Raw genomic sequence first — 20,297 nt, 5'->3', positions numbered from 1 at the left:
CGATAAACTTGTGTCATGTATATGCCCAGTTCAATCACCAAATTAAAACAGTTTACCTGATGGTAAGTGATCCAATATATAACCAGCAGTGAAGCCATAGGTTCCTGATATCGCATATCCATAAACTTGAGCTAGAAAGGCTTCAGATGCTTCTAATCTATGCTGACCCGCTGCTAGAGGAATAGTAATAGTCGAATATATTGTTCCAACAAGATTCGACCACATGGGAAGATGAGGATACTTTCCATTAATATTAAAACTATCGTGGGCTGTTGTTAATATCAATATAGTAACATAACTTAAACTGTGTGCGAGAGGAGTAACAGTATAATTCCCTCCAAAGTGTGCTCGACTGTGCACGTTGATCCCAAACGGAGCAAGTTCCAAACTATACTGTGTTACAGAAATTCCTCTGGATCCCACAATTGACACGGATGATCTATCCGCGACATCTAAATCCACGACTCCACATTCATTCATAAAATAAATTTCTGTTTTTCCCGATGAGACCTTGTCGTTCATCGTTACGAAAATGTCTGTTCCGTTGTGTCCAGCCACAATACGGATTCTGTAGTCTGATGTATCATAGAGATCGGGAACCAAGAACTTGTTTCCCCAGAGTTCCACTGGAATCATCTGCTCTACTACGTATCCACAGACACCATTCCCCATTATACATGATGATCCAGAAAGCACTGAGACTGGTTTATCTGAAGTTACCTAAAATAAAAAGGTTAACAGAGACACAAATGATTTCCTTACAAAAGCCGCGAACACTGAACTTTGAACTCAGGGGTAACATTGGACTGATAGTGTTGTGTGTATTGTTTTTCGGATGACAGTAAAACCTGAACTCGAGCACTAGTAGACCTATATGTAGAATATTTTTCTTCACGTTAAATCAAGCATCACGAGAACAGTGTAACCAACCTTCCTCAAACAATCCCTTGATAGGTGCCCTATGTAACATATACCGAAAATGGTGAAAGATGAACTACGTACCAGAGTTCCTCCTAGGTCACAGCTGCTGTTCATAGCATATGGTAATTCCAGTTGAAAAACATAAAATAGGTCCAACTGTACAGTAATGGTATCAAGCGACGTGTAAGTCTTTCCATTAAAAAGCACGGGGCAAGTTGTGTTTAAACGAATACCCACAGTTGTGCCATCCTGCACGGCTGCTACGTTGAGGATGGGGTTGGTCCAACCAGCGGAAACGATATAACTCTTAGACAAAGCTGTTACGGGTAGTGCGGTATATGATTCTCTGGGATTTCCATCAGAATCCCTACTTGTTACGCAAATAGCTACTTCTACAGTTGCTGACACAAGGACACCCTTTGGCTCTACGCGACTTCCAACAGACATCGACAGGTTCTCGTCAACCTTGATCATATTTGATTGCATGGATTCCAGTACAAAGTCTTGGAGATAACCTTGATGGGATGAAGTTGATATAGTCTCGACTGTGATGTTGCCAGCTTCTTCTGATGAAACATATAAGTAATGGTATATGGGGTCGTTGCCATGGCCATGTATAAAATTTACAACGAATTGTTTACCTCTGTTGCTGAATTCACCTGTCGAGGAAATATTAAATGGGCATCATTAGAATATTCAGTAGTAGAGTCGCCGCCCCTTTCTGATCAGAACAGAGAGTAAGATGTAATTTGTGGGGAAAATACGTGATTAGAATTATTGTATGTGATCATTCCTTTGGAAGTCGTCTCTAAAAGGGTGTCTTATTTGACATATCCGAAGGGTTAAATGCGTGTCCGTTAGATCGCAAAGTCTGGTACTGAGTCAAGTGGTGTGGTTGCGATTCTTCACTTGTTGGTGACAAGGGGTAGGATCGCCTGTCCAACCTCGTGGGTTTTCTCCGGATCCTCCTACTGCTAAAGACCCCTACGCGCAAGCGAGTTATTGAAATTTAATCGAACCATATGTTAGTCCCGCAATGACCTAGTTGTTTCAAGTGGACGTTAAACACCATTTCTCTTTCTCTCTCCCTATCCAGAGATAAAGGGGGCTAAAAAGAATGCAAAACTAAGTTACCCACCGCTTGTAGCCCTTCGTACATTCTCCCGGGTTTTAAGAGATTATTTTAAGAGAATTTTTTCCTTTTCGTGACCCTTTGATTACAAGAGGTCGCGTAACTGACATAGGCTATTAATCTCCCGGTATTCCAATGTTGGCAGTCCTAAAGATTAGGATATTTAAAAAATAAAAATAAAAAAAATAAAAATAAAGACGAACCTGCAACTACTGATAATAGAGTTAAAAAGACTAGTGTTATCTGCTTCATTTTAATAATAGTATAAGATACCGTTAGATCTATACCTATTTAAATCCAATGTATGTAAATGAAAGATATACGTTATCTTTAGTAGAACTGATAAGGTTATTTGGTTGAAGCACCTTTGCTAAATAATTTAATTACTCTTAAAGGGCGTGTTAGTCAATTTTTTGAACCATAAGGGAGCCTATATAAAAGCATCCCACATTTTCACGGCAACATAACAACATCACTATGCACAAAAACACATACTTACGGAAAAACAGCTACTTATTTATTTGGGCGACGTTTCGAAGAGTATTCCCTCAACGTTATCAATCTAATACAGTAATACAGGAATTATGAGATCAACATATACAGAAAACTATAACAACAATTCATGAAACCATACAGGACAACATATTGATCTCATAATTCTTGTATTACTGTATTACTAGCTTGATAACGTTGAGAGAATAGCCTACTCTTCGAAACGTCGCCCAAATAAATAAGTAGCTGTTTTTCCATAAGTATGTGTTTTGTGTATAATTGCTCCATCCAGATACTAAATGCCTCTAAAAGATTAACATCACTATGGATTGAAATGGACCAATATTGAATTCTAATTTGTATTTTTAATTTCAGATATTATGGAAAATTTTGAGTTATGGACATAGCTCCTTTAAAGGAACTCTGCAAAAAAAAAAAAAAAAAAAAAAAAACAAAAACAAAAACAAACAAACAAAAAAACACAACATCTCAAAAATCACTCCCTTTTACCAAAGTATGGAGGCCCCTAATAGACTCATGACCAAAGTAAAGTCGTTAAAAGTAAAGAAGTGCTATGTAAAATATAGTAACACCAGGCAGTTAGTGATCTACTACCGCCATTTAACAATTTAAAGTTAGTATAAAAAATTTCAGTACTCCAACTTTAATTGCCCTATTATATAAAAGTGTTCGACCTGTGCAAATAAGTACATTTTGATTTTGAGTTAAATACAGATTCGAGTTCCAAGCCCCGACAGTCCCATGACCCAGCTTTTAGTATAGTATGGGCATAGGCTACGAGATTTTTTTCTAACATTAATTTCAATCACTATATTTAGTAATAGTACAGGTGCGTGTCCAGGGGGTTAGGGTGCCCGGAGTCTATATACAGGAGAGGGCAAGGAGGGAGCCTAAGGAGAGAGCCTGTAATTTTCTTCAGAAATGACCTCAGAGGCAAGGAAATCGGCTTAAAACTTTCAAAATTTATTTTCTCGAGGCTACGCGGTCAGTCATCCCGGAGCGCCCCCTCCCCCACCCCGGGTCACCCCATTGGTTATTTTTCTGCACACGCCACTGTGGTTTTATATGGAAGGTCATAAACTAACTTTTCCAAAGGCGTTCGCGGGGTCAAACCAAATAAGACTAATTAATAACTTTATGCAACATTTTTAAGTATCACCCTAGCCCCGGCTAAATCTATTTATTAATTAAGTCCAGCTTAATTTTTGTAAACGTCGCTGCGATGTAAACAAGGTTAGGACACGTGATTGTTGGGTTACGTTAAGCATGGATTGGGGGGTGGGGGGCTAGGTCCAGGCGTTAGGGTTAGGGTTGGGATTAGCGCTAGTCCTGTTTACATCTCATGACCTATGACGAAAGATTGAATTAGCCTTGTCGTTTAGCACTAACCCCCTAGCCCCTCGCACTGGTTGGATCCGCCCTCTTGATTTAGAACATTACGGCCACGGGCGGATCTCAAAAGTCGATGATAAACAGCCTCGCCGTGATTGCTGACAATATAACAATTATTCCGGTTAAATACATTTGAGTATTTATTTGTCCATGTTGGTAATTGATATTCACTTTTGACTCGTATCTCAGCATGGTTAACTTAAAACAGCCTTTTAAAAATATATTTCGTCCCATGTAATTGACACTGAGTTGTAAATTGCGACGAAACCTACTTCCGCGTATACCAAGAGAACACAACTCTGCTATTACTCGCCGAAAAACACAAAAATGAACACATTTCTTTCTCGGTTAAATACAATTTTTGCCTTCACCCTTAGCGTGATGGCAGGATTAACTTTTTGTTGTTTTTTGTCTACAGATTTTAATTTGAATCAAGAAAACGTCACATTAGGAACCGGTAAAGTATCAGTGTAAGTATAACATTACAACTAACAGGTGTCTGGAAACAACCAACAGATCGCGAAGACTGACGTGTTACTTACGTGGTTCGCCTGTTTATCATTTAACATATGCTTACTTTTGATAATTCAATTGAAATTTAAAAACGATTTAGTAGGCTACTTCTTACAATAAGTCTTAATTATATTATTTTTTAATATAAAATAGATAAATTAAATCAAGTGAATTGATTAAATCCGTGCAAGATTATCATTATCTATGATGACTAGGCTATGTTATGTAAGGTCTATGATGATGTGTGGTTTCAGGAAGATATCACCCTCTTAAGCTCTAGACGAGTCTAAATAAAAATCAGAGACAATATCTACAAGCTGCTAATTTAAAACCTGTAAATTGGTGCATACCTGGATATAGCAGTCAATTTACTCAATAATTTCTGTGTTTATTTTCAGAAAAGAAGTAAGAGATTATTCAGCTGAAAAAGAAAAGAAAGATTTAGGTTTTATTGTGTTTGATTTAAATGCTGATATCCTTTTTATAAGCTGTTATTTAGTATCACAAATATATATCTATTTCTTTTTTAAAATTTTATTAACATATTTTTTTATTTGAAATTTTGTGACACATAAGTAGTGGACAGATCTAATCTTAGTAGTTGTTGGGGTTGGTTATTAAAAATTAAGAACATTTCTCATAAAAACTAGAAATCTGACTTATTAATGTACACAGATTCTATGTTTTCTCAAATGATGCATTTCTATAGAAAAGTTACTTCTCGGGAAATTGATAAAAACAAAACATATTGTAATTCAGTAGTTATTGGAATTATCAGATTTATTGTCTAATCAAATTTCAGCATTTAACAATGTGCGGATGGGAATTTAGAGTGTTCTTCCTGAATCACTTTAGGAATTTGTAAACTGTATAGTCATTTTTTTGATAATTAGAATTAAGTTTTAAATTTTGAAAACAAGTTTATGTGTCAGTGCCTGCCAGAATGCAGCATGCAACAGTGATGTGGTGTAGTTATAAAAAGTACTGGTCACATGTGACTATTACATACTATGATCCTGTCTTATTTATCAAGTGGGGGTTGGATGGCTGAATGGTTAGCGTGTACGCGCTGTATCATAAAGTCTGTCATTGAGTCAATTGGCGTGGTTTTGATTCCCTGGTTGTACATGACAAGGAGTAGGGTTGCCTGTACAACCTCGTGGGTTTTCTCCGGGTGCTAAAGACCCCTATGCGCAAGCGAATTGTTGAAATAAAATTAAACCATATGTTAGTCCCGAAATGACCTGGTTAGTGTCGAGTGGACGTTAAACGCCATTTTTCTCTCACTCTATTTATCAAGTATTATTTGAAATCTACATGTAGGGGCCCACATTTCATATGAATGTGATGTAGTAAAATTACGATCTTTAACAACTAGTACATCTAACACCTTTATTTAACTGGAATGTAAAACAACTGTTTTTATATTTAACTGCTGAATATGAAACTAAAAGTCATGTAAGTTCTATTACTTTATCTATATATACACACATACAAGTTCCGATCCAACATATTAGGAAATCTCTTTCAAAATAATCTGAGGCTAAGTATTATGTCCAAAGTCTATTATGTTCGTATATGTAAGTTTAGCAATTCATTTATACTTGTTTCCTGCTGGTCGGTTGGGTGGCCGAATGGTCTAACTCATGCACATTAGACCATAAGGTCTGTCATTGAGTCAAGTTGTGTGGATTCGATTCCCTGCTTGTACATGACAAACTATTTCAATGGCATTTAGTAATTGAACTAGAGTATACAGGTCACAATTCTATGGAATACAATTACTGCTTATTACTGAGCGACGGTTCGACTAGGCTTCTCTAGTCATTATCATAGCTGTATATTGTACGTGACAAGGAGTAGTCTCACCTGTCAAGCCTTTTGGGTTTTCTCTCCGTCCTCTGGTTTACTCCCACGGCTAAAGACCCCTACACACTAGCGAATTATTGAAATAGAGTTGAACCATATGTTAGTCCTGATATGACCTAGTTTGTGTGGAGTGGACGTTAAACCCCATTTTCTCCCCACTTATTAACACAGTCACCTGTAATATGGAAAATCTCTTTCTTTATCTGATATATTGCAGTTTGTTAATTCAAGATTTCTATATTTCAGAAACTAAATCAAGTTGTTTTATGGGATAAGATCGTTGAGAGAGGTAATAATGCTGTGTTTGATCTGAAGAATGCCAACACAAAGTATTATTTCTGGGATTATGCTCATGGTTTAAAGTAAGTTGACTTAGTTGTTCAAAGTAACTTGTCTTAGCTTCCTGCACCAACCCGATATTAGGGAAACTGTATTTCTGCCTACTCTCCTCCATATCCCAACTGCCAAGGGTTATGTTCCTTGCCAGATCCACCGTCCTGCACAACTGACAAGGGAAAACCACAAGAAAATCTTGAAGGACTTGGATTGAAAAGAGGCCCATCAACAAATTTCAGCAAAAATCATAGGTGGCTCTGTTTTGTGTTGACAGTATTCTATACTTGTATACAGTCTACAGTGGATGTTAAATGTTGACAAGTTTCAATTCATCATATCTTTGTAAATTCTGAACAAAACTGAACCATTTTTGGACTGATATTTCTTTTTAGAGATACCACTTCCACAATGTAGTAGTTTGCATAGGATTCAAATGTATAATGTTCATAACGCCAGATAGAGCCTGGTGCCGGTTTCATAAAGCACATGTTCAAGTTACGTACAGATAATTTTCATACAATATAAGCATTATGTTTGCTTTGTGAAATGGGACCCAATATAAAACCTAAAAATAGATATACTCTATCCATTTATTTAATACTCATCTCTTTAATTTCAGAGGAAACCAGAATGTAACACTAACATTATCTTTAATACTCATCTCTTTAATTTCAGAGGAAACCAGAATGTAACACTAACATTATCTTTAATACTCATCTCTTTAATTTCAGAGGAAACCAGAATGTAACACTAACATTATCTTTAATACTCATCTCTTTAATTTCAGAGGAAACCAGAATGTAACACTAACATTATCTTGGAATGTAATACCCAATGCTGGAAGACTACCAAAAGTTATGGGAACTGGATCACATAGTTTTGTATTTCCTAATGATTATAGCTCTGGCCGTTTTTAAATTAATCAAACAATTTTCTAGTCTGTATTCAGTAGATGTAAATTTTAAATGTATTATTTGGTCATTCCATACCGCTATATCACTCACTGTATTTACTATGTGCCTGTATCATTCTACATGTCAATTAAATTTATTAAACTTTTGTTTTGTTCATGTTGATTTGTTCTTTAAAGAGGAGGAGGTGTGGGGGGAGGACAGATGGTTGGGTGGTTAAGTGGTCTAAAGCATGCACTTTAGGTCATAGGATGCTGTGATTGAATCAAGTGGCATAGGTTTGACCCAAGTTTGTATGTGACAAACAGTAGGGTTACATGTACCATTTAAAGGTCACTGGAAAAGGTTCATAAATTTTTTAAATAATGCAAGTAATTATGTCAACATATCCTTTCCATAAGTATAACACGAACCTGAATCTCAATATTACCTGCAACAGGTAAATTTCAACATTAGTAATTTCCGCCGTTCTCCGTGGGTGGTCAGAACTTTCCGTCAATAAGCAATCCGTGCGATCATTTTAGTCCTTCTGCACATAAAAATATAGACTAGAATATGAGCAGGTAATATTGACATTCGTGTTCGGGTTATACTTATGGAAAGGATATGTTGACATAATTACTTGCATTATTTTAATAAAAAATTGATGCTTTTCTGGTGACCTTTAGCAGAGTTCACCACAGCTGAATCAATACCACAATGGAGTTTCCCTGAATCACAGAACATCTGAGGTATAGCTCTTGCTTATATAGTCAGGCCTGGAGTTCACAAAGCATTCTCAGACTTAAGTTAAGAATTTACTCAACTTTCAAGCACTGTTGATGAGAAATATCTTTGATCCAGAAACACAAAACTTTGCACATAGTTTCTTATTGATGTATTTGATACATTAAAACAACAAGAGTTTTATAAAGAGCTATACTTTAGTTAAAATAAGGCGAACACTTTTGAGTAAATTCTTACTTACTGACAATGCTTTGTGAACTCGGGGCCCAGGCCTTTGGTGACCCCAATCGAATAGTCTACACCATGAAGGAATGTAAATTGAAAAGAAACAAAATGGGGTTTAACATCCTCCAGCACCAACCAAGCCTCGCATACGCCATATAGTGGCATGTGAGGGTAATTTATTGAATTTCAATTGTCAAGGGTAATTTTCCACGCATGTCAATTTGCACACAGTATTCCATTCCATCAGAAAGACTACAATAACTCACTTGCGTGTAGGGGTCTTTAGCAGTGGGAGGAAACGGAAGGACCCGGAAAACACCTACGGGGCTGGGCAGGGGAGCATAATCCTTGTCACGTACAAGTGGGGAATCAAAATCATGCCACTTGACTCAACGACAGACCTTGTGATTTCATGTGAACGTGCTAAACCACCCACCCCCCAAGTGAGAAGAAACAACGCAGAAAGATCCTAAGGAATTTTCTCGGTAGGGGTCTTTAATAGTGGAAGGAAATCGAAGGACCCAGAGAACACCTACGGGGCTGGGCAAGGGACCCTACTCCTTGTCACGTACAAGCACGGAGTTAAAAACCATGCCACTTGACTCAATGAAGGACCTTGTGATGTCATGTGCACGTGTTAAAGCACTAGACCACCCGAACCCCCAAGCTTAAAAGAAAAGCTGAAGGATCCTAATGAATTATCTCTGCCATCATCAGGCCTGCACCATACACACTGTGCCACCATATCTCCCAACAAGTGTAAATGAAAACAAGAGAATATTGTATGATTGTAAAGATATTTATAACAATCAGATTTAAAAAACATTTAATTTACCATGTACAAGTATTTTATATATCTCTATCAACATTTATTATTATTACAATTTCTTTACATATATAGATAAGATAAGGACAAGCTTGGCTGTATCTTAACATAACAAACTAAAACAAAACAATATGCCAGGCTTTTTATTTAAATATCTCCATTAATAAGCCTACAAATCAACAACATAGATGTCTTTCATTTTACGCAATTTAAAATAACACATAATGATGTAAGCTCTCCGAACAAATCTAGAACAAAGCTATTTATATAAAGTGCTCTTCTTGAACATGATAAATTATCAGAATTAATATCTCCAATGATGTAGGAATTTTAAATGAGAACTTTCAACAAATTCGCAGATAGGGTCTTAATTTGCAGATAGGGTATTCATTGTTTCATTTTTGAATAAATGTAAATATAATAACATATTTATCTTTGTGCAATTTGATTATTATATCTGAAATAGAATCTTAATAATAAATATTCTATTTTAGACACATTTAATATTACTGTATAAATATCTCAAGAAATACAAGTTGTCTAATAATAATGTAAATAAATCTATACAATAATTGTATTGATATGCATTTAATGATTTTTATCACAATTATGACACGTGTCTTGCTAAATACTATTTATCAGGCATGTCTAACAACAGAAACTGTCTGATGAATAAATTTGTCTTTAAATGCAATTTTTGCCTGATATAAATTTTCTACATAAATGTTAAACAACTCTTTGATATTTACAATTATGAAGCATAAGCAATGGCTATAAAATTGTATTGCAAATATAAGCAGATCAAAAAAACAAATACATGTACGGCAATTTTAACTTAGAATATTCTTTATGATAATGTTACCCTTCTACACAAATTGGAAGTAAAACTGCAAACTAAGACAAAAGCTTTGAAATGTGAAAGTATACCAAGCTTCACAACTTTGTTCATTTCCAATTATGATATATATGTACATTGGTTTTGTTGAATTTTGGTTTTACGAATTATAACAATCTTTCTAAAACCTGATTTTCAAATGTTTTATAAACATGATAGACTCTTAATTTATATATGATCTAAAATAAGTTTAGTCCATGTTTTCAACTTTTCATTATAACTAGTTGAATGCAACTAATACAAAAAGAATTTAATAAATTTTTACAGCATTATACTACATTCTTAAATTAAATCTTAAAACCCCAGTTACATTTTTGCAAATTGAGAATACTTCATCACTTTGAATTTAGGTTGTATTTCTTAAAAGTCTCTGAACATCATTTGAGAGAGAGAGAAATGGGGTTTAGCGTCCACTTGACACAAACTAGGTCACTTCGGGGCTAACATATGGTTCAATTTTATTTTAATAATTAGTTTGCATGTAGGGGTCTTTAGCAGTGGGAGAACCTGGGAAAACCTACAAAGTTGGATAAGCAACCCTACTCCTTGTCACAAACAAGCAGGAAGTCAAAACCACACCACTTGCCTCAATGACAGACCTTATGATCTAACATGCACGCTTTATACTACAATATCTCTAAAAGGAATATTTGTCCAAAAATGGTTCAAAGTTATGATAAATTGAAAATTTGTCAACAATCGGCATATTACACAGGATATGGTCCAAAGCAAATGCCACCTATAATCTTCGCTAAAATCTATTGATAAGCCTCTTTTAAATCAAGTCAGTTTTAAAAAGTTGTGTAAAATTTGATATTTCCCTGAAAATTCAAATAACGCACAGAGACTTAAATCGACATGGACCTTTATTCTTCAGTGGTAAAAAATTTACCGACAAATATTAGATGTAATACTTTACAGATCCGGGACTGTACAGTTCAGTAGACACCTACGATTAGCCCTCGGATGAATTCACTCGATCTGATGTGTGCGTGTATGTTTGTTGTTTGTGATGTCTGTATATTGTGTCTAGTCTGTAGATTTGTCTTGTATATTTGTTTGTGTGTGGTGCAGTCCCCCTGCATTTACCATTAAAAACAAAAGCAGAACAATATTACCCTTTTCGAGTTTAGATAATTATCACCCAAGTCCAATCATTCTGTATAGTTTTTGCATACGAAAAGCTATTAATAACATTTAAGATAATATTAATCAAATGTGCAGAAGGTATAAATTAAAAATGGTAAATATTTGAAATTTTCTAGCATTTCTCATTAGCGTGAACAGTTAAGTCAATTTAAATTGAATTATTAGCTTTATTTAAATTGGTTAACTCATAAGGGTTCAACTTCAACCAGTTCTATATTTGGTAAAAATATAATACCTTCCACTAAAACTCCCCAGAATAATTATTTTTACAATATCAACCAATCTAATATGCAAGAGTATCCATGTGTTTATAAATACATTTGCTGATAAAGACGTGCATAAAAATGTTTTCTATGTAATATAGAAATAAATGATTATTTACAGTACAAATAATGTGTAAAATCTATAATAAAATATCTTGACAAAACCTGTTGCTATTCTTACTTAACATGAACTGATTATATTTTTATTTTGTATACATGATATAACACAACACAGAAGTATGGATAACAGTCACTATCTTATATACACACTCGACTTTACTAGTCGATAAGTGTGGTTTAATGGTCGAGCGCGAGACATTACGTAATAAATTGAAACAACACAATGGATGACGTCACATCTGTATTTCAACAAATGATAACAATTAGTTAATTCTTGTCAAAATGTTATGTTTATATAATATAGCAGTGCTTCCCATCCTTTTTCCACTTTTATATTAGAGATACACAAAACATTTCGATAATATTTCACAAATGGTAGTTGTTATCAAGCTTTGTAATTTTGTAAGCTTGAACGACCAGTGAAATCTTGTATATAATATAGTGATTGTTATCCATGGAACTATGTTGTGTTATGTCATGTTAAATTGCTAAATGCCTTTCAAATATTATACAATGGAGAATATTTGCTTTCTGATCAGAATAAAAGTTAAATGTTAATTTAGATGAGAAGTACATCAGTCACACAGAATTTATTTCCTCATTCAAACTTTTGGTTTTCGTAACAAATGGACTAGACATAAAAATTAATTATCACTTAAACATTAAATATCTAAAAATGTTCATGAAATGCAGTGTTATTATTCAACCATCTTCAAAAATATAAAGTGGATATTGTGACAAGTCCTGTTCTTTGTATCCGTCATGTTATATCTAGTTTCTGTTATTAATCAGTTCATATGAGCAAAAGAAATTAACTGGTATATCATAGTATATCAATGGTAATAATCACAGTTTATATTACCAGTATAAATATTGTTATATAGATGATTATAAGGGACTGGCGCAAAATACCAAAACTTGCATCCAATAACCCATGGATAGATCTTGACCCACCCTCCCCAAAGATAATCCGTGCCAAGGGATTAAGAAAATGCCGATATATTTCTGTTCATGATACAACGTTAAATAATTAACATTTAATTTAAATCATTTTCTATTCACAGTGTGATTAAACCCACCTTACAACCCAGTTCCACGGGTTACTTGTTTAGACGCAAGTGCTGAAATTTTGAGATGGTCCCTAACACAGTAGCTATGTGATAATCACAGTTCCAGAAACAGTAGTTAATATACACAACTCACTCAATACAATATCAACATCATAAAATATTTATATTCACAAGGTCTCAAATTTTCATATTTTTATCTTTATTTTATATTTTAATGTGCATTACGATTGAAATTAAGTATACATTAAAATAGTTTTGGCATGACTTCTCAATAGCTTAATCATATTTTGAGTTCTTGTCAATGGTGTTTAACAACTCCAATGAATTCCAAAGAAAAGAACTTATATATTTAGTCTGTTACAAGGGTGCCCCATAATAACAATAAAAATCTCCAAATATATTGATGCATACCAAAAGCTTTACCTTAGTTTAACTCATTTATCACAACTAAATGAATGGTCATGATGTATTTAATAAGTTGTATATATTTAAATTAGACAGTAATTGTGTATGCACTGGTAGCTCAGTATACAGCCATTATTCAGTACAAATTGTGTTACATGCCATTACATTTAACGAATCTTCAGAAATATAAAATCTACTAAATCAAAACATGCATAGTTAATAAAACGGTCAATTGAAAAAAATTAGATATTTCAAATATTAATGTCAGGTGTTCACATTTAGGGCTTTTTTATTTGATAGATGCGTAGACAAACGGCTATTAAAAGGTGAATCCAGTCTAATACTTATAGTGAATGTGCAATTGACCTGAAGTCATTTCAACTTCAATTATCATTAGAGCCCATTTCTGGCTGTGTGGGGCACCCTAACTAACTCATCCGAAAGATAATCCAAACTAACTCATCCAATGAGATAGTTCTAACTAACCCATCCCATGAGATAATCCTAACTGAGAACAATGTACAATCGGTGTGAGCATTATAAATTAAACTCAACAAGAAGCCATCTCAAGTCATAATACTCAGAGATATGTTGCTATCATGGGTATAGTATGATATTAGGAATAGTATAAGTTTAAACCAGGGATACTGTGCTTCTAAACCTGGGATAGTATAAGTTTAACCCAGGGATAGTGTGCTTCTAACCCTGGGATAGTATAAGTTTAACCCAGGGATAGTGTGATTCTAAACCTGGGATAGTATAAGTTTAACCCAGGGATAGTGTGCTCATAAACCTGAGGGACAGTATAATTTTAGAGTGAAAAACTGTATCAATATAAGCTTACAACAAAAGTGATACTCTCTCAGAGCTTGTGATTGGAAACATTTAAAATATAAGATCTAAGAAAAGGAGATTTTTTCGAGAGTCAGCACTAGTTATTCTCTACTCTGGTAAAATAAAATATAACCAGACTCAGAATTCTTCTGCATGTCTGACGGAATCCCGTAAAACTCCTCAATCTGACTTGCTTCAATTTTCTGAAATAATAAATATCAATAATTAGTCTCCCTCGTCCAGCCTGTACAATATTATTAGTCTCACTCTACCAGCCTTCTAACTTCCAGTATAATAGTCTTGTTAGATTGGTTGATAAGATTATAAATCTATTAACTGAGGAGGAAAAGTACATAAGTAATCTCTACTGTACCAAATAGTACATGAAGAATTACAGTCAATGGCAGATGTAGTTGTTTTTAATACTGACTTTTCAGTTACATGTACTTACTGTAAGAACAAACTGCTTTCTTATGCCCCGTCTTCCTTAGCCCAGTTGGAGCCGAACAGTAAGACGTTAAAACTCCATTTCATTTCATTTTGCATTCACATGGAAATGCCATGATATATCAAAGAGCATAGATAATCGAATAAGATGGAAGTACACCAGATAGTGTGCCATGAGAGATATTTTGTCAGGAAATTTGTGCTACAGACTACCTGTATTTATATTTCCAACTATACCAATGGGACTCTGATTTATGTTCCATTCGAATAACTAAACAGTGTTCCTAGTTGGGCCCTCTGACCTCCCCAACCCATTGATAGGAGGAAATCGTACTGGAAAATCCTGAGAATCAGACCCTGGACGACCAGATTTAGTGATCCAGCAATCCTTACTCCCCATGGGCACTTGAGTACGGTGTCCAGCATGTATTGTATATAGAACGTAGTGTTGTACTTACATCAACAATATCATCATCAAACAATAACCAGAAACCATGACTTTTAACAATACTAATATAATGACCACGATTAGGTCCACTACCACAGTGTACAACAACAGCTACTAAATCATACATTCTCTCAGGATTACATGCATCATCAGACTGAAATATAACATCAATAGTATGTATTATCATGTAAACAGAGAACCCAGAGAAAACCCACAACCTTACTCCTTGTCACATACCAGCTGGGAATCGAAACCATGCCACTTTACTCAATGACAGACCTTATGATCTAAATACATGCCTTAGACCCCTTGAGCACCAGCTAATATGAGAGTGGTTGTGAGTCAGGCCTTTCTGTATAATTTATAGAGGACTCTATTATAGTTCATGATATCAATATAAAAATCCAAAAAGTACCATAAAAAGACAAAAAAAGAGGACTGAACAATATCAAACAAGTACTGAAAAAATCTGAAAAACTCTATATACAATAATTAGTGTTGTTAGTGATATTTAGGGTGTTTTTCTGAATTTTTTGGTATATAGTGATCATATCACAAGTTTTAGATCTGTCCAAAGAAAGGGCTGCATTTTTAAATTATTTATGTTTTCTTGAATAAGGTCTCTAGTGCAAAGAGTTACCTTTAATAGCAGCTCATTTTTCATTAAAAAAAAAAACAACTGATGACAAAAATAATGACCAAGGTACTCTTTTATTACCTGCCTAACTTCTGAGCTGAGGTTTCATAAAATTGAGTATATAGATACTTACTGTATTAAATAAGCGTAACTCTAAAGGAAAGACAACTCTATAAGAAACTTTAATATATCTACTCAGTTGTTCCATATATTTAAATCTCTTTAAATGTAATGCCAGAATCTGTGGTAATTTCTTTACCCGCATTCTGAAACAAATGTACAATAAATAGTGAATGCTATCAAAGTAAACATCACAATTATTAAAGATTTTATTATGGTAGAAGGAAAAGCTGTGATAATATTATGATGTATGTCCATATATTTATAGACAGAAAAATTTCAACGGAAGGAGTAGCCAAATATGACATTTCTCTTTGAAATTAAATTTTACTTTAATATATATACTGTTTAACAAAAAAAACTTTTCTCTCTCCAAAATCTGCAAAATATTCTGCTGAAGTATCACAATTAAAGAGAAACTAGGGGGGAGGAGTCAATGTCCCAGTCTCATGTGCCCCTGGTATGTTTAACACTGTCCAAACTACAATCATTTGTCTGGTAACAGGACTGGGGTGTTTGTATTCTATCTAATCACATTGTATTATTTACCTTTTCTGTGCCTCCTGTTTGCTACAGCAGACTTCACAGTAGTATTTATGTTCAGCACAAAGTGTTTCTGTATTACTGAAACCTATTAAACAATGAGTTATGGACGTATTCTGTTCAACATCAACAGATAAATCCAAAAAATCTTCATCTTTACTGCTCACCTGAAGTAGAAATTTACATACAACTTATTTAAAGTGATGTTTCTAATAATCAAAATAGTAACCCAATGGATATCTACATTTGTCTGACAAAAGATGCATCCAATTGATTAATTCATTCTGTGATCACTTGCTTCTAGCATTTATGTCTTTGAAATGGGCTAACTATTGTTCCGTTATCTTGTCGAAATTTGTAGTTGTTCTCCTAGATTAGAAAAAATATAGGCCCTACTGAATCAAAGTTCCCGCGATAATGATTTACGCAAGACAAATAAATATAGAACTTACTGTTTCACAATTTAAACACCGAGTTTCATTGGTTAATGTTCCCTGGAATATATCATGTACCCATGTTGGATCAGGTTTAGCTTTAGAATCTCCTGAACTGTTTTTAGGTTTCGTACCCTGTTTCTCAGCTGTAACATAAAAAAAGGTGAAATGCTTATATAAATATGTTCTCACAAACAGAAATTTGGTTAACAACAAACAAATTATTCACTGTCTGAAAATTGAACTTAGTCATAATTCACTATGAAGAATACATCAATTATTTCATACTGGTAGTAGTGGTTCTTTTTCCAAGAGAGAGGGAAAGAAACAGAGTTTAACTTCAATGTGATACAAACTAGGTCATTTCGGTATTAACATATGGTCCCAGTTTATGTCAATAATTCATTATATTATGCAAATAAGAGTCCTTAGCAAAGGAAGGAAACCAGAGGACTCGGAGAAAACCCATCAGGAAGGACAGGCGATCCTCCTCCTTGTAACACACAAATTGGGAATTGACCAATGACAGACGTTATAATTGTGTTAGATCTTTCGGAACCTCCAAGACATACATATCGTTGAAGATTTTCAAACATATCTATTACATCGTATACCATTGTTTTATGTATTTTGTTACAATCCCCAGTCATATACAACACAAACTACAGTATAATCATTGATGAAAACTGAAAATGTTTTAAACATTGGAAACTGTATAATTACCTTGTAATAAATCAGCTACTGTATTCAATAAATAATTTAAAAACTCATGGGCATCTTGTTGCATGTAATTATCAAATTGTTCTGAAAAATATAAATATATATCAATTCAATGTGTCTTTGAATTTAGTTTTCATTTTAAGTCAGTAATAAATGAAAGGAAATGGAGTTTACCAACATCACTAATGAAGATGGGCATCCAGTATGCTATAATAGTGCGCTGTCAAGGATTTCATTATGTGCATGCATGCCAACATGTACATGACAGGCCTCAGGTTTGAAATGCTATAAAGAATACTAACCATTCTCTTTTCTTAATCGAGTAATAAACTTTTTTGGGGCAATGGTGCCTACTTTTTTCTTCTGTGTGGCTATACTAAAAAACAGATCTGCTAAACATGTCAACAATGTTTCCTTCTTTTGGTTTTTCTGTAGCTGTTTATACTGTAGAACTTTCTCTCTAAATGACCGACAGAAATACAACGCTTGGAGGACAGAATTACAATAACAGGTATTACCAAACTGTAAACGAGAAATCAAGAATACATATAAATACACATGATAAAATTAATCAAACCATAATCTCTTGGTTCTTTAGGTGATCAATAACAATTTTTGTTTACCCTATGCAGGAAGTGTTGTTAAAAAAAAAAGTTCTCGGCATGTGGTTTACACAAACCATTTAAAACCCAACCCCAAGTTGAGATCTATACAGGGATGCATTTGTGAGATATTCTTTATAATCCAAGTAAAAAGAAGATAATGAGTCCTGAACCTAAATAGAGAGAGAGTTTAGTTCTTTCAGAATCTCTGTCTATTTATAGTACTATACAACAATATCATCAACTATATATTGCTGAGATACATGTAATAATTAACTCAATTTATGAATCAAATCCTTTTGAACAGCCTATAAGATAAGTATTTGGTGTGGCTTACAGGAAGTTTGCAACATGCCATTAATAACCTGTTCACATGTGGTTAAAATATTTAATTTATTTCTTTCTCACTTGTCATATTTTTAATAGTAAATAACAATTATTTCATATACATGTAGACTACAGTAGTAGTAATAAAAATACTATAGAAATTTTACTTACATTTACCAACCCAAAATAATGTTCATTAATCGGAAACTGCTCCGATCCAATTTCCTTCTCGAGTTGTGATGCATTGGCTCCCTAAATAGTACAAATGAAAGGGTTAGCCTAAATGTAAATTTTTGTATTTGGTATGGAAACTGATTATATAGTGTTAACAATGGCAGAATTCAAAATTCAATGAGTACTTTGAGCCTCACTAAAGGCAACTTTGGAGAGGTACATATGCAAGTCACCCCTTGAAGAAATCCCCTTGTGAACCTCAACAAGAATTTGTAATATTTACATATACAGGTGTATGTACCATACACTACACCGACTTGCATAATATACAATTTTACCAGGTGGATGAGCAAAGAACATACCATACTCAGAGATGTCTATTTTATCATGGTCCTTTATAATCATGACCTACAAATCTTTGTTGAAGTGAGTCAAAAACCTGCATACAAAAAATTCTTTTTTTTTTTTTAAAATGGCCTGGCCATCTCCTGGAAAAACATCTACATGTATAGCATTTGTGCATTCTCAAACCATTGAAAGATGGTATAGTGTATAATGCCACTGAAGCCATCAAAACTGTTGAACTAAATTTTTGGGTGCGGGTCATTTCATTCCAACACTGTTTCACCCTGGGCTGTTTCAACCCAACAAATTTTTTGATCGGGTTGTTTCATCCCTTTTGTTATTGTAATAGCAGTTGATGGTACATCTAACTTATCGTTAATTACACTGTTACACACTCAAGTATTGTTAAATAAACACCTATTTAATTGTAATGGATTAATAATAAATTTTTTTTAATGTAGTGAGAGTTGAGTTGTATTAACACATAAATAGGAAGCCAGATAGTAACAAATGAAATTAATTACATTGATCTAAAGCGTTATCTAGCTATAAATATGATCCAAATTTGAAATATTAAGTTTATTATCTTATATAGACAATCACCCATGCAAAAAAGCTCTTCAATGTTCCCCTTTTTGTTTCAGATGGAAATTTAAACATTCAAAAAATTCACACAACAACTGGCAAAAATGTTGCTGCAATATTGAATATTGTAACAGCATCTTGTCTTGTCCGCTGCTACAATTTATACATTCTTTGAGGCTTTGTGCAAGAAAAATGGTAGCTAGAAAAAGGCAAATGGAAAATGAACATGTGTCCTTTGTGGTATGAGTATACGGACACCGGACTACACTGTTTCTCCTTGAGATGTTCGAATCAACTTTATAGTTATAATAATACTAGTTTATGATTTATCCCTAAGTAATTTTATTGAGAAACAGAGATGTGGGGAAATGTACAAAAATATAATGACAGTTTCAGAACGAATAGAACAATAAAATGCATTAAGTCCACACCATCGACGTAATCGCATATCGACCCAGAATATTCCTATGTCGTAAGAATTATTATTTACATGTAATTTGTTCGTAAACAAAAATGAAAATTTTCACCGATTAGGGTCAGGTAAATTCAATTCATTTTAACGTTTAACTATGCAGTGGCTTGAATGTCAGCGTGTTATATATTTGCAACATACCATCTTCAACGGGATTCCAATAGTTTATGTTATGTTATCACTACATTTAGGTTATGTTACTCATAACATCGGCATTAAACACAACACGAATACTCCATTGCAATTTTCTCCGCCATATTGTTTTGAAAGTGACTTTCGGGAAAACATTTTTTTTTTTCTCAAATAAAATGTAATCCCAAATATTCTGAATAAACCAGATAGA

General features: G+C 34.0%; 2 protein-coding genes across 4 annotated transcripts; one reads left to right on the top strand and one right to left on the bottom strand.

Annotated features, from left to right (window-relative positions):
* Nucleotides 1-4,235: 4,235 nt before the first annotated feature.
* On the top strand, nucleotides 4,236-7,735 carry LOC126830254 (signal peptidase complex subunit 3). The gene is made up of 5 exons (XM_056103092.1): nucleotides 4,236-4,428; nucleotides 4,870-4,945; nucleotides 5,855-5,929; nucleotides 6,587-6,702; nucleotides 7,464-7,735. Exons 1-5 carry the CDS (start codon nucleotides 4,286-4,288, stop codon nucleotides 7,591-7,593), a joined length of 540 nt encoding a protein of 179 aa, XP_055959067.1. The 5' UTR covers nucleotides 4,236-4,285; the 3' UTR covers nucleotides 7,594-7,735.
* Nucleotides 7,736-9,318: 1,583 nt separating this feature from the next.
* Nucleotides 9,319-20,228, bottom strand: LOC126829439 (ubiquitin carboxyl-terminal hydrolase 46). Of its 3 annotated transcripts, none has more exons than XR_008789009.1 (10): nucleotides 20,096-20,228; nucleotides 18,550-18,630; nucleotides 17,752-17,971; nucleotides 17,453-17,533; nucleotides 16,748-16,875; nucleotides 16,302-16,462; nucleotides 15,766-15,898; nucleotides 15,006-15,149; nucleotides 14,016-14,303; nucleotides 9,319-13,971 (listed from the first exon to the last, which is right to left on the bottom strand). XR_008789009.1 is itself a non-coding variant. In XM_050559335.2 (9 exons), the coding sequence occupies exons 1-9, from the start codon at nucleotides 20,096-20,098 to the stop codon at nucleotides 14,202-14,204; spliced, it is 1,053 nt and encodes a 350-aa protein (XP_050415292.1). In that variant the 5' UTR covers nucleotides 20,099-20,228; the 3' UTR covers nucleotides 9,319-14,201. The 3 variants fall into 3 exon arrangements, 1 of the variants encoding a protein (XP_050415292.1); XR_008789010.1 differs by having other exon boundaries at nucleotides 9,319-13,927; XM_050559335.2 differs by having other exon boundaries at nucleotides 9,319-14,303.
* Nucleotides 20,229-20,297: the final 69 nt, after the last annotated feature.

This window comes from Patella vulgata, chromosome 8, assembly GCF_932274485.2.
Source record: "Patella vulgata chromosome 8, xgPatVulg1.2, whole genome shotgun sequence".
NCBI lineage: Eukaryota > Metazoa > Mollusca > Gastropoda > Patellidae > Patella > Patella vulgata.
Note: the sequence above shows the minus strand (reverse complement) of the source record. Positions and strands in the feature narration are given on the sequence as shown.